This window comes from Montipora capricornis, unplaced genomic scaffold (genome assembly GCF_036669925.1).
Source record: "Montipora capricornis isolate CH-2021 unplaced genomic scaffold, ASM3666992v2 scaffold_506, whole genome shotgun sequence".
In the NCBI taxonomy this organism is placed as follows: domain Eukaryota; kingdom Metazoa; phylum Cnidaria; class Anthozoa; order Scleractinia; family Acroporidae; genus Montipora; species Montipora capricornis.
This window is the reverse complement of record NW_027180246.1, coordinates 170001-185000: the sequence shown is the minus strand read 5'-3', so window position 1 is coordinate 185000 and position 15000 is coordinate 170001. Positions and strand designations below refer to the sequence as shown.

At 39.8% G+C, this 15000-nt stretch overlaps 1 protein-coding gene across 2 annotated transcripts in view; it reads left to right on the top strand.

Moving 5' to 3' along the window:
• Positions 1 to 1895: 1895 nt before the first annotated feature.
• LOC138036846 (uncharacterized) overlaps positions 1896 to 15000 on the top strand; it is a 178462-nt gene continuing 165357 nt past the window's right edge. For both annotated transcript variants that reach the window (XM_068882911.1, XM_068882913.1), the window contains exons 1-4: positions 1896 to 1936; positions 3479 to 3539; positions 5903 to 5962; positions 7866 to 7919. In XM_068882911.1, coding sequence (XP_068739012.1) covers positions 3491 to 3539; positions 5903 to 5962; positions 7866 to 7919 — 163 coding nt within the window. In that variant the 5' untranslated portion in view covers positions 1896 to 1936; positions 3479 to 3490. The remainder of the gene's footprint in view (positions 1937 to 3478; positions 3540 to 5902; positions 5963 to 7865; positions 7920 to 15000) is intronic.

The following is a 15000-nucleotide window of genomic DNA, read 5'->3' as shown; positions in this document are numbered from 1 at the left end:
AAGTACTTTTATTATGGAAAGGGCTGTCTCGTTTGTTTACGTTAGTGGTGTTGTTCTCGTCAAAGAAGTACTCTGTTAGTCGCATGCGTCGAGCAAAGTCGTATATGTCGGCCTAGATTTCAGGCCAGTTGAATGGCAGATGTGTCTAGGAGTAGGACAGAATGTGAGGCCAAGTGCGAGAACGGATATCTCGTTGGGAGACAGAATAGAATTGGAGATATTTATAACAGACGAGTGATCAAGTGGAAGCTTAGCAGGCTTGCTCTTGTGGCGAGAGCGTTTGCGAGTGCGGGAAATATACTTAGTTTCTCAAATTGTAATTACGCCGATCAGATCAAGCCACTGATCCAACGTACACCGACAGATTGTCCACGGTTGCTTGCTTCAAAACTCTGCAATTTATAGAGTAGAGAATTTAATGCAGATTGTCCACGGTTGCTTGCTTCAAAACTCTGCAATTTATAGAGTAGAGAATTTAATGTGTTTACTAACTATAAAATAAACCAACCGTTCGAAGGAGAGAGAAATTCCAGCCGCACTTGAAACTCTGTCATCCAGACTTTGCACATTCTGTCTTTCATGGTTGAATTAAATTTCTTTTTCAGTGAGCAAAAAAGCGCCTTGTTTTCGAGTTTTCGACACGCAGTGACATTTAAAAGGATTTGTTTTTTCTCCTTAGACCGACACGCTTACTTTCTAGTCAAATTTTGAACAGTGTATCAAAAAAATACGAGGCATCGCCAGCACATTCAATACTGGCTTTTTACGAGCGGTTTTTGCGCGATATGAAAATTAATGAGAGGGTTATAAAATAAGTAAACCCCTTTCTGGCTTGCTTGTATGTTGGCTGATAATGTCCTTGGTTGGGAGATTGTCCTTAAAATTTCATATTTGCCCTCGAAGCTGCGCTTCTCGGCCAAATATTCATTTTTCAGCCGTGGACATTATCAGCCGACATACCAGCGGCTAGTCATCTAAAGCAGAGTATGGGGAATGGAGGAATGGAAACGAGGAATCTGTAATATAGAGAATCTCTAAATACGAGAAATCTGAAAAAGGGGGAATTACAAAAAGGAGAATCTCTAAAAGGGGAAATCTTTCTCTTCCGTCCGCAGTTTCCGGTTAACCTGGAGTGAAAGTTGGTGCTTAGTTGAAGCTTTGAATATATTTTCCACGATGTCAAAAGTGAAAGTTTAACTGTTGTTCATATTTAATATCATAGAGCTACATTTTTTATTTTTTGCGACATCCCCGACTGAGTTTTCTCAGGCATGTCCAGTGAGAGTTGTCTGGCGATATTGTTATCTTTTGCAAATGAATGTAAAACGTTTGTATTAAGTTCAGTCAAACAAAGTCTACCAAGTTCATTCCTGGCTACAACATTCGGACAATGTTTATTTACTGTTAAGACTTTTTTGCAAAGGAAAATATGTGTTTTTTCAATGAAGTGTTTTTCCCTGGTGTTGAAATCATCCTTCTCGTAAATTCCCCATACCTCTGAACCACATAGGAGGATTGGTATGAAAAGTGAATCAAAAACTTTATTTGTTACAGCAAGTGGTATTTTCGTGAAAACTAGAAAGCGACGAGTGGCGAAAAAGGATCGTGTAACTTTGTCTTTTAAATTCAATTTGCAATCTCTTCAATTTCCGTTGGAAGAGAAGTTGACGCCAAGATAGGTATAATTATTTACAATTGCTATTTTATGCTAGTTAATCTGAAAATGAAATTTATCCGAGACTGGTTTTCCATATTTCTTCTGGAAGATCATAACTTTCGTTTTCTTAGGATTCGATAAAACGAAAGGTGTCACGGAAATACATGTCGAGAAAAAATTCCTTGATGACGACACCGTGGAAACACTTTTCCTCGTGTGTTCGTCACGTGATCCAATTGGATCGTGACACCGCTCACAGCGTCCACATTCTCATACAAGGTAGGAAAATAACTTATAACATTTCACTTTAAAGGCTTTAACCAATGCTTAGTTTAAGCCCAGCAGTATTTTAAGACTACTTTATTCGAAACGACAGTAAATCTTGACAATGATGACTTTTCAAAAGTAAACATGGTACAACAGACTGTAGCGAACTAGCCGGTTCAACAGCAGAAAGACTTGTCTTGATCGCAGTGATACGCGAAACTGTACAGTTTTTGGGTCGCCATGTATTCCTCTGAAGTCCTGCTTGTCATAACTGGAATACGCTCAAGGTTCTTGTTCAAATTATTAGTTGCATTTTTGCATGGACATTTTCTCTGAAGAACCCGAGTACGTTTATTAAATACGCTCAAAGCCTTTGCCATCCCATCACTAGCTCCGCCAGTTCTTGCTTGCAATCCTGTCATAACTGGTTTTTTATTGCCATTTATACCCTTAGGGTAGTACATCGCTTAGAAATGAAGCCATCAATTTGATATGCAACGATCGTTTCCTCATGATCAGAACACACGTTTCGTGACCTCTCGAATATTCTTGGCTTTGGAGTAAACTGCCGATTGCAATTGGGGACAATATTTTTAGCTTTTCTGACCAAAGAAGGCGAAGAAAGATATGTTCTAAAACCAGCGTCCATTTCAGTTCGTGTTTCATGGAATACCGGGCGACTGTCAAAAAAACTATATTTTAGGAGCAAATTTTTTTATTTTTTATTATTGAAAATACAAACATGTTAAATCCGTGACCTTTTCTACTGAGTAACGCAGCTCAACATTTGCCTCTTATGTGCCAATAGGTAGCTTACGAAACGACGACGCTGCAAAACAATAGATTTAGTGAGCAAAAACAATGGCTCTGCATGTGCGTTTTACATTTTGGTACATTTCTTTGCCGTCATCTCCTAAATGACGACGTGAAATGACCAAATTCAAGGTTCTGTGAAGGACGTTAGCACATGACGATGAATTTTCAGTTCTCTCTCTACGTTTCCAACCCACTCATACCAGTTTAATTCCTCACCACATTTTTAACGCGAAACGACATGAAATAGCTTCGTAGTGATATAAATAACGCGAACTCGTATTTTTAAATGAAGTCCTCGTAGCCGTCGTCGTCCTCGTTTCCTAAGCTCCCTCGCTATTGACGTAAACGTACCCTGTGACTACCCTAGACATGGACGTGTTAGATATTTCCGCTTTGCTTTGTTGGGAAAAAAGGGCAACTGAAGTGTTATGTCTACTTTTTTCCCTCTTTTTTCTTTTTTCTTTTTTTTTTTCTTTTTTTCTTTTTTCTGTCTTTTTGTTTCTTTTCCGATCTTTCCTTATCTCTCTTTGCTCTCCCTTCGCCACGTATCCTTATTTTCGCTCGTTCTACACCACACCCCACCTCATCCCCTCCTCCCCCTTGTTCCTGAGTCCCTCCCCCGCCCCCGTCGCTCTCTCACTTTTCTCTCCTCCCCTTAACTTTAGTCAACACATTCCTGTGGGTTAATTATGCAAATCAACCATAAGACGAGAAAGGCACCTTCTTTATTCTTTTAAGACTGAATGAAATATGGAGAGAAAAAGAAATTTCATTCTGAGGTGGCTTATCCTGGCTTCTGGTAAGTATTTATTAAACCTGATAGAGGTTTTCCCATTCGTTCATTTAATAATGAAAAATGCCTGTCGGGCGCAGCATTTTATTCTTTGAAGGAAGCTCAACTTGGTGACAGAGGGCAATTTGTGAACTTCGAGATTTTAACCATACATTAGAAAAAGAAAATTAAGGTAGAATGGGCTGCAAAGAGCTTTTTATATTTTTGCAACTGACACCATTAAATAAAGCCCAGAGTACTTTACCAAATTAAAAATCAATGGAAAAGAAAAACGGGAAAACAACGAATAGAAACATTTACTGACTGAACATTTCTTTGTTTCTGAGCTCATCAGCTCAGCTAGAGTCAAAGTGCAAGTTTTTGTTTTCAAAGATATGGAAAAAAACACTCTGAATTTTCTTCTTGAACACTTGCTCTAATGTAATTACCTTGTGATCTTTAGCACTGACCTCATTCCACCACGAAACGCCAATTCTGGATCGAAGAAAGCCAAGTCCTCGTTTCAATTTCACATTTGATCAGTATGAAAATGTCCTGACGTAAAAAGCCGCATGTTGTAAGAATAGACGTCTTAAGTATTTTAGGGTAATAACTGGTGTAAGTCTATTTTCAACAACGTAGAGCATTGTTATGTTGTTATGGCAACGTGTATCGTAGGCTATTTACGATAGCACGCGCATGGAATATTTTTTAATGCCTCTCTTTTCGGTTTTATAAGTCCTCAGCTTAAGGACGTTCGCGCTAATTGTTTGTGCGCAACGTTACTGCGCATGTAACGCGACTGTAATATGTCACGAATTACTTCGAGCATTAGTGAAGTTGAGGTTTTCAAACCTTTGCAAAAACCGTGAACGGTAAGTCTTGCACAGCGTTGGATCAGAGAAGATCGTGATCAGTCAAAATTGATTTAAAATATTTATGAAAGTCAAGTAGACTACTGCACGACTGATATTCGCGAGGTTTTATCAGTCGTGCACTAGTCTACTTGACTTTCATACAAATTTTTCAAGCATCAGTTAAAATAACATGGCGACAAAAACGCCGTGGAAAAAATTACAGGCCGGCAAAAAAATGGCACATTTATTTCCGAATCATCATGAAACTTCAAAGAGAAGTGAGCGGGAGGATGGAAAACCTCTGGAAAAGGTAGCTGATCGAGTAGACTAGTGGCTGAAAGTTTGGAAAACTCGTGGACGAACCGTTGCGTAAATTTAATGGGGCTATTTCTTTTTAATGTTTTTATTACCCTACGAACTTAAGTTCAAAGTGAATGCATTTTTTTAAAGTTCTTTTCCTTTACTTTCGTGAAAATTGAGGAGTATTTTCGTCCTCGTCCGCTTGAATAGTGCGGACCTGCGTGGAAACTATCAGCGATTGAATTTCACAAAAAACACACTCCAGAGGATGAGCATGACGGCAATGGGGAGATATTATACAAAACACCAACCAAATGAAGATGACCCCTGCTTAAAACGTCGTTGCTATGCTCGAAAAAGGTTTTTTTTTCGGTAAAAACCTTTCATCTCTTCAACGATCGATCCTCTCTTGGGTTCCAGTCCTTGCCCGACAGGTCACGCAAAAGCGTGACAAGCGAACTTTTCTATGAGCTTTGCAAAATCACATCGATTTTACTCGTTCAGATCATCGGTGACCCCTATTTTTTAAATCATGAATCACTTACTTTACTTACTATCTACAAAATATGATGAAATAAAAAAAATTCTCACCGTGAGAAGTTATCTTTTTCTAACATTTTATTTCCTCGTGCCATCGAATTCCGGTAGTGGTTGCAACGGATAGAGCTTACGAAAACACTCGTCGAGGATGAACTCTACTGTTTACCACATCCCTAGCAGCATACAATTATCTAAAAATTTCACTCCTAAAAACCTATGCATGGAAACTTTCACTCCAACAGTTTATTTTTATGATTTTCAATGGATGAGCAGATGAGCCTACATCTCGCTATTATGACCGATTTCTTGAAATTAAGGAATTTTTCCACTGCCATTTTCTCCGAAACAAAGTCGGTGACCCCATTTTTTTTTCATTGTTGGAGTAAGTACTTTATAACCTAACTCTAGGCGAGAAATGAAGAAAACTTCACCGTAGAAAGATTTTGGCGCGAACGTCCTTAAAACATTAATCAGGTTGCCATAAGTGTGTTCATTGATTCTTTTGGTTGGGGCTTTAATTTGACTTGTTTTTTGGTCAGAAATATAGTCCCTGTACGATTCCGTCAGAGACAGATCGAAGAGGCGGCCTACTTAGACTGTCGTTTTAGCTCTTTGGATTGCGTCAGTGTAAATGTCTAGGTTTGAATTTTTCATTATTATTATTATAAGTTTATTATTATTATTTTTTTGCAGTTGAAATGGTAGTCAATGCACAGTTTTGGGGACTGATATTTTCTTCACAGTCTCCGTCATGTAAGTAGAACTTCAAGTCGCTAAACTGATTGTAGATGGTGTGACAACATGGATAGTTAAGTCTAATTGGTAAATGTCTCCTGTGTCTCCTGTGTTTTGGGACCATCTTCTTTCAAAGTTCTGTTACACGTCACAATTATTCAAGATGGCGGCGCCCGGAAAATTTTAATGTGAAAATGAATGCTTGTAAAACATTTTTCGTGATACAAATACTGATTGAAAATTTCTAAAACAAAATTGATTGCAAATATTATTTCCTCCGGTTTCATGCTACTCTTGAGCAGGAGTAAGATGCCCTTTAACTACTTGAGCGACGGTGGGGTTTATTTTTGTATAAGGCGATATTAACTGTAAAAAATTTTAAAAAATTGTCATCTTCCCGTAGATGGTTTTCAATCACGTGATGAGATGGACATGTTGGTGCACAAAACAATAGCAAATTAGGGACCGTTCATTTTTTATGAAAAAGGGGGGGCTGGTGGGATTTGGGGGTGGGGGGGGCCACTAAAAAAAATTGGCTTGAAAGGGGGGGCCAGCCGAAAAAAAATGAAGGAAAAGGGGGGGTTGGACGAAAAAATTAGATTAAAAATAGGATAAGAGATTTTACAAATTCTTGCGAATGAATACTCTCAGAACTGGACAAGCCGAAGTGGGAGGCAGGAATGAATCAGGTCAACTAAACAGCAGTGATGAAAGCAGTGAGGGAGAGGAAACTGATGATGACTACAAGAGTGATGCCCCTGACTCTGAAGACGACTCAAATGATGTCGTTCTTGCTTTTATCGCCTCAGATGAGGAATACGCAGACGAGCGGCCAGCTACAACACGCTCAGGACGAGCTGTAACAAGAAGAGCAGAAATTGACTTTTCATTCTTTTGAGTGATTTGTTAAAAGCAGCTTTCTAGCTTTCAGGTTTCTTTCAATAAATTATGTGAAATGTAACAAAACGAAATTTTAATGCTGCTGTAACTTTTAACACCATATGTATTTTTTATTCAAGGGGGGAAGGGCCTTCCAAAAAATTACTCTGATGAGGGTGGGGGGGGGGGGGTACAATTTTCAAATTAAACTCCTCCAAATTCCACCAGCCCCCCCCTACCCCATAAAAGATGAACGGTCCCTCATGACTCATGTATTCCATTACAATAGAATCAAATTCCTAAAAGACGTTTTTCTTTATTGTTCTGTGCACCAACATGGCTGCTGTGACGTCAGGTGACAACTACCTATAGGCAAGCTTTTGAGAAATGAGAGGCTATTGGGGATGCAAAACGCCAATGAATCTGCACATTCTTCATCTGAGTTCTGGTAGCAGTCTCCAATTTCTAGAGATAACTTGTTATCTAGTGCTGTTTCGTTATTCCATGCTGTTGTTAACGATTAAATATTCGTTCCCTTTTAAAACATTTGGGCTCGGTTAAAACATTTAGTATCGAACTGATTGTCTGACGACGACAGAAAAAAAAAAACTTGACCTAGGGCACTGGGTATGGTTGGATCGTACATCAACACAAGGCCGTTTCCTGACAAGCTTTCTTTTTGGAAAGTAAAGTGGTAAACCATTCAAGGGCTCCAGCAAGCATGGACTAGAGTACTGAATTTGTAATAAGTTGTCTTAGCATTACTGGCATCGGCGGTTAACGTTGTTGCATGATCCAAAGTTTAAACGCTTTCAAATCAATGGAACGCAATGTAATGCGTCCTACAACGGGAACTACTCTGAATAATGGGAACGTGTCCATAGAGCGCGGTGAACCAATCAGAATTTAAAGAGCGGGAAAGAGCATGCGTACGCGTGAGATTTCTAAACCAATCGCTGTTCGTTGCTATGAAAAATGATGGCTTTCCGCTTTATTATAACAGTACATGCTAATATTCCGTCTTTGTGTCTTTTCGCAACAGCAAGTCCAGTCATGTCTTCAATCAATTTGTCAACTCCGCACGCCTTTTCGTCAGGTAATAATCTCAATTGAACTTTATCCCCTCTGCAAATGTACAAGTAAATATACTTCATTTCTTTACGCTAAATGCCATATTGTGATATTTGTAATAGTTTCCGTACTGCTTTTTAAGTTCAAAAAGTTGAAAGATCTCATATTCTCATAACAAACATTGCTATTAACTCATCTTTTCATCACTTCAAGCTCCATTTTTAGTATCCAGTGAATAAAACAGTAAAATAATGTAGTAGTTCAATAGTTCCCTTATTTTCCGTTGCTGAAACGATATCAAGATCAAACGTTTTCACGGAACTAATTCGAACGTCGCCATCTTGGTAAGAATGGCTATCACAGTCTGGAGAGAGCAACCGTTCAACGAGGTGATGGATCCAAATGGTGGGAGTAAGACCTTCGCTGTACGACGACCAACAATAGCATTTAACTTGCTCCATATTTGAAAGTTACTGGCAGAGAGTGAGTCAATATTAAACAATTTTCTTTAATTTTCATCAAAACGAAAATACTGAATCTCTTTAATATCTCACTCATCCCTGCAATTGTTGCTTTCCCCAAATTAATTGCGCTCGCTATCAGATCTCCAACCAAGATGACGTTGCTAACGATATCAATAGAGCACAAAGGAAGCGCACAGGAAAATGAACGACTAGGAATATGTTCCATAATAAATCGGTTTTTTGAGGATTTTTTTCCTCAGGGAAACAAGCTGTCAATTCTGTTTAGTGCTTCGTGAAGGATTTCATTATCAAATTTTTTTGGGTCAAATTAAGCGGCCGTTTGCCCTGTCCTTTTGCCTCCTTGTGTAATAGCGGGGCACCATGGTTAAAGAAAATATGGTAACCCATGGATGTGAGAAATTCAATTTTTGGTTTACTTCATCTTACGTCTGTCCGTTACGTTCAACTTAATTCGTGAAATGTCGCACTGCTGGAACCCGCGTTTTTTGGCGGGAAAGTGTATGGCCAGCGTACTGCATTTGACACTGCGTTCAGCAAAGCAAAGATTTTGATGGCAACTAACTAAAAAGCAAGCTAAAAAAAAAACAGTAAGAAGGCGACAAGTAAGCCATGCTCAACGTGAAAAAGAGCGACTGAGAGCACGAGAAAATAGAGATATGTCCAGAAATGCACACAACAACAAAAATTGCGAAAAAGAGATAATGTTGGCGAATTTGGCAAATATGGCGAAAATGACAATTTTGCCACAATCGCCAACGAGGCAAAGCACAAAGCAGTATCGGGGCCCCATAAAAGTTGGCTAAAACGGCGAATTTGGCAAATATGGCGACAATGACAATTTTGCCACAACCGCCAACGAGGCAAAACACAAAGCAGTGAAGGGGGCCCATAAAAGTTGGCGAAAGCAGCAAAATTGGGAAATGTGGCGAAAAAGACAATGTTGCAACAAAAGCCAACGAGGAAAAAGAAAAAGCAGTGAAGGGGGCCCATAAAAGTTGGCGAAAGCGGCGAATTTGGCAAATATGGCGACAATCACAATTTTGCCACAATCGCTAGCGACGCAAAACACAAAGCAGTGAAGGGGGCCCATAAAAGTTGGCAAAAGCAGCGAATTTGGCAAATATGGAGAAAATGACAATTTTGCCACAATCGCCAACGAGGCAAAGCACAAAGCAATATACGGGCCCCATAAAAGTTGGCGAAAACGGCGAATTTGGCAAATAAGGCGAAAATGACAAAGATCCCACAACCGCCAACGAGGAAAAACATAAAGCAGTCAAGGGCGATCATAAAAGTTGGCGAAAGCAGCAAATTTGGCAAATATGGCGAAAATGACAATTTTGCCACAATCGCCAACGAGGCAAAGCACAAAGCAGTGAAGGGAGCCCATAAAAGTTGCCGAAAGCGGCGAATTTGGGAAATATGGCGAAAATGACAATTTTGCCACAATCGCCAGAGATATGTCCAGAAATGCACACAACAACAAAAAATGCAAAAAAGAGATAATGTTGGCGAATTTGGCAAATATGGCGAAAATGACAATTTTGCCACAATCGCCAACGAGGCAAAACACAAAGCAGTGAAGGGGTCCCATAAAAGTTGGCGAAAGCGGCGAATTTGGCAAATATGGCAAAATTGTCACAATCGCCAACGAGGCAAAGCACAAAGCAGTATAGGGGGCCCATAAAAGTTGGCGGAAGCAGCGAATTTGGCAAATATGGCGAAAATGACAATTTTGCCACAATCGCCAACGAGGCAAAGCACAAAGCAGTAAAGGGGCCCCATAAAAGTTGGCGAAAGCGGCGAATTTGGCAAATATGGCGCAAAAGACAATTTTGCCACAATCGCCAACGAGGAAAGCACAAAGCAGTATAGGGGCCCCATAAAAGTTGGCGAAAGCGGCGAATTTGGCAAATATGGCGCAAAAGACAATTTTGCCACAATCGCCAACGAGGAAAGCACAAAGCAGTATAGGGGCCCTATAAAAGTTGGCGAGAGCGGCGAATTTGGCAAATATGGCAAAAATGACCATTTTGCCACAATCGCCAACGAGGGAAAGCACAAAGCAGTGAAGGGGGCCCATAAACGTTCGCCAAAGCGGCGAATTTGGCAAATATGGCGAAAATGACAATTTTGCCACAATCGCCAACGAGGCAAAGCACAAAGCAGTATAGGGGCCCATAAAAGTTGGCGAAAGCGGCAACTTTGGCAAATATGGCGAAAATGACAATTTTGCCACAATCGCCAACGAGGCAAAGCACAAAGCAGTGAAGGAGGCCCATAAAAGTTGGCGAAAGCAGCGAATTTGGGAAATATGGCGAAAATGACAATTTTGCAACAATCGCCAACGAGGCAAAACACAAAGGAATGAAGCAATGAGGGGGCCCATAAAAGTTGGTGAATGTGGCGAACAAAATTAATGAAAGAAGAATTCGATCTCCAGTGCTGTTTCAAATGTTTGACCTCAAATTACAAAAGTTCATTTCTTGAATTTTAATGATTTTAGAAAATTAACAACCAGCATGAAGAAAAAGGGAAAGAGGAATTTGGCAAAATAGGGAGATATGGCAACGGGACGCGGCTCCAAATAACAAAGTCATGGCAAGGTTGTCATTTGTGACTGCGCTGAAACAATTTAATTACTGACATATATAACTGCCTCGTACTTTGACAATTCATGTAAGAATGACTTTACCAACGGGTACTATTAAGAGTTTCAAAGCAGTTATGTGAATCTTACCAATGTCCGCTTACAAGGAATTAGATTCAATAAACCACGCACAAAATATGTCCTTGTCGTATGATCCATTACTTGAAAGTAAGCATTGCGTGAAGATGCATGTCGTGCCTGTGAATTTTATAGTAGCTTTTCACGAATCTTGCCATCAGTCGAAATTGAAATCCTTTTACCACAACTGTAGAAGAATGTCGACACCCAGTAGAACAGAAGTTGCAAAATTAAAATTCTCCACAAGACGATAAACATTTCCTGAATTGTGATCCGCCGAAAATACCGAAGCGTTCTTTTAGACGCCATCTTATGAAATTGACATATACGTCGTGTTAAGTCATTGTAGTGTAACTGCTAACTGAGCCCCAAGTCTCCTCGTTCGTCGTCTGAGTACACACATACATACATACATACATACATAAATACTTTATTCGTCCCAAACGGGCTTTTCAGAATAAAGTCAAGGGATAAATAATGCTGTATACAAGTAAATTAATTAACTAATTAACTAGTAAATGACATAATCGAACCGATTAATTATTAATTAATGAAATAAAAACAAAAGGGGAGCAATTAAGTCGCTAAAAAATTCGAGAGAAGGCTTCTCCTCAGGCAACGTTTGAAGTCTTGTAGTGTTGGTTTCAACTTAAGAGTCGAATCTAGTGAGTTCCAGAGTTTGACTGTCCTGAAGTGGAAAGTTCAAAGGCATATTTAACATCTGGGAGTTCCTCGTTGTACGCCTTGTGATCATGGCTCTTTGAATATATTTAGAAAATAAAGAGGCTGGAGCGCACCCTGACATACATTTGAAGGCCATTATTGCGTGGCGATAATACAACTGCTGTCTTACAGGTAGCCACTTTAGATCTTTAAGGATAGGGGAAATATGGTCGTATTTCCTTGAGCTGCTAACGATACGAGCCGCGAAATTCTGTACAGCCTGGATCCTACTTAAGTTGTACTCAGAGGAGTTGCTCTAAACAGAACAACAATAATATAGCTTGCTAAAAACTAAGGCATTAACTATAATAGTTAAGGTGGTTGGGTTAAAAGCATGTTTAACTCGATTAATCTGGCCTAGGCGCACCATGCAAACGGACACTGTTGAAGCTATGTGATCGTTATATGTCAAGCAGGGATCCAGGACAACTCCCAGATCCTTAGCAACGGTAGCCGGTGTAATTTCTTTTCCCAACAAATTTAGACGAAAATCCTCTACTTTGCTGACCATCGCTCTGGTGCCAAAGATAATTAAAAGAGTTTTACTAGGGTTTATAAGGAGTTGATTTCTAAAAGTCCAGTTACTAATTCTGCTTAAGTCTTCATTTAATTTGGTAATCTCGCTATAATGAACTGCCACCGCGGCCGCAATCCCGCATACAAAAATTTGGTTTTATCAACGGAGTTGATAATGTAAATTGGACGCCGTATAGAGATTCTTTGTACGGTGGTCAGTTTACTTTATCAACTCCGTTGATAAAACAAAATTTTTGTATATTACCTCCCCACCGACGCAGCACCATAGTTTCTTTAGAAACTACCCCCAGCAATCCAGGGCAAGACGATCTCGTGGAAAGTGTAGTTAACCGAACCTGATAGCTAAAATTTTACGAGAGTGCTTAGGCCTAATCACTGAAACGAGCGCTTAGGCTTAAACAGTAAACGAGTGCTTTCTTCTTCACACTACCTAGTGAAAAGTGTTGTACGTTATGCGAACCACAAAATGAAAGCTAGAATTACGTGGTGATATTAAAGACTAAAAAAAGTAACCTCGTCTACGAGAGTGAATTTTTGACTTTGCAGAAACAATGGTCAACCTTTGTGTTGAATTCGCACATTTCTTGTCCACTTTTATGACACTGAAAGAAAACAAAAACGCAAACTAACAAACAACAATCCGATGTGTTGCCGCAAGCAGTATAATGAACTGCCAACGCGGTCCACAATCCCGTAGTCGATGACTGAAAATTGTTCAAGGGCAAGACGATCTCTTGAAAAGTGTAGTTAACCGAACCGCAAAATGAAAGTTACAATTTTACGAGAGTGCTAAAGCCTAATCACTGAAATGAGCGCTTAGGCGTAATCAGTAAACGTGTGCTTTCTTCAAACCGTAAAGTGAAAGCTAAAATTTTACAATAGTGCTTAGGCCTAATCACTGAAACAAGCGCTTACACTTTTGAAATATTGCTATAATGAACTGCCACCGCGGTCCGCAATCCCGTAGTCGATGAATGAAAATTGTGCAAGGGCGATCTCGTGAAAAGTGTAGTTAACCGAACCGCAAAATGAGAGCAAAACGTTTACGAGAGTGCTTAGGCCTAATCACTGAAACGAGCGCTTAGGCTTAATCAGGAAGCGAGTGGTATTTCCTGCAGTTAACCGAACTGTAAAAGGAAAGTTAATTAACCGAATTGTAAAATGATTTGATCAACGCGCTATAAGAACGAGAGATACATATCAACAAGGAGATTGATCACGCTTTAAGAAACATCATTGTTTGTGCTCGATCATCTTGCTTTATGAACGAGAAATACATATACATCAATGTCCCTCGCTCTTTTTGTTTGGCGCCTCAGACGGGAGAAATACTGCGTATCCACAAAGCTCGGCGTCTCCAATGCGTATCTGCGTACCCGCGTATCCACCCAATTTAGTGTAAAGCTTCGACGTGGCAGGGTATTCGGTGAAGCCGTTGATTTCACCGATAGGCTTTTTTTTTCGCATGTGATTTATTCACCCATTTTTTTATTTTAAAGTCACGTTTCGTTGGAGGAATTATGTCTGTATGAAAAGTGGAGAAGCGGGAGCCGCGAGTGTGTTAGATGAGAGGGAAAGCAAAGCTGAAAAGCCTTTTCAAATTGTCATGTCATTTAACAGGCGCACCGGAAAATAAGTGGGTGAAAGACGAAAATAACAAGTCTGTTGGAAGCGTGCTTAAATTGCGACAAATGAGCCCCAAAATCAGCAAGAATTTGTGACGCTGATGAATGAAAATGGTTTAAGGGCATTCGTGAAAAGTGTAGTTAGTGGAACCGTAAAATGACAGCTGTAATTGCCGAATTTGTCGAAATCGCCAATGTTCACCCGCGTGGTATAAATACCAATGGATGAAGTAATTTGACGAAATTGGCAAAACATCGGCAAAATTGCCTATTTTGTCCAAACGCCAATGTTCACCCAAGAGGTGTAAATACCAATGAATGAACTAATTTGAAGAAATTGGCAAAACATCGCCAAAATTGCCGAATTTGTCAAAATCGCCAAAATCGCCAAACTCGCCAATGTTCACCCGCGTGGTGTCAATACCAATGGATGAACTAATTTGACGAAATTGGCAAAATATCGCCAAGATCGCTAATTTTGCCAAGATTGTCAATCGTGCAGCTCTTTTGCCAAATCTGCCATTTTTGTCATCGTGTGAATTTCTGGACATAAGTGAATCGCCAACGAGGCAAAACACAAAGGAATGAAGCAATGAGGGGGCCCATAAAAGTTGGTGAATGTGGCGAACAAAATTAATGAAAGAAGAATTCGATCTCCAGTGCTGTTTCAAATGTTTGACCTCAAATTACAGAAGTTCATTTCTTGAATTTTAATGCTTTTAGAAAATTAACAACCAGCATGAAGAACAAGGGAAAGAGGAATTTGGCAAAATAGGGACTAGATATGGCAACGGGACGCGGCTCCAAATAACAAAGTCATGGCAAGGTTGTCATTTGTGACTGCGCTGGAACAATTTAATTACTGACATATATAACTGCCTCGTACTCTGACAATTCATGTAAGAATGACTTCACCAACGGGTACTAAGAGTTTCAAAGCAGTTATGTGAATCTTACCAATGTCCGCTTGCAAGGAATTAGATTCAATAAACCACACCCAAAATATGT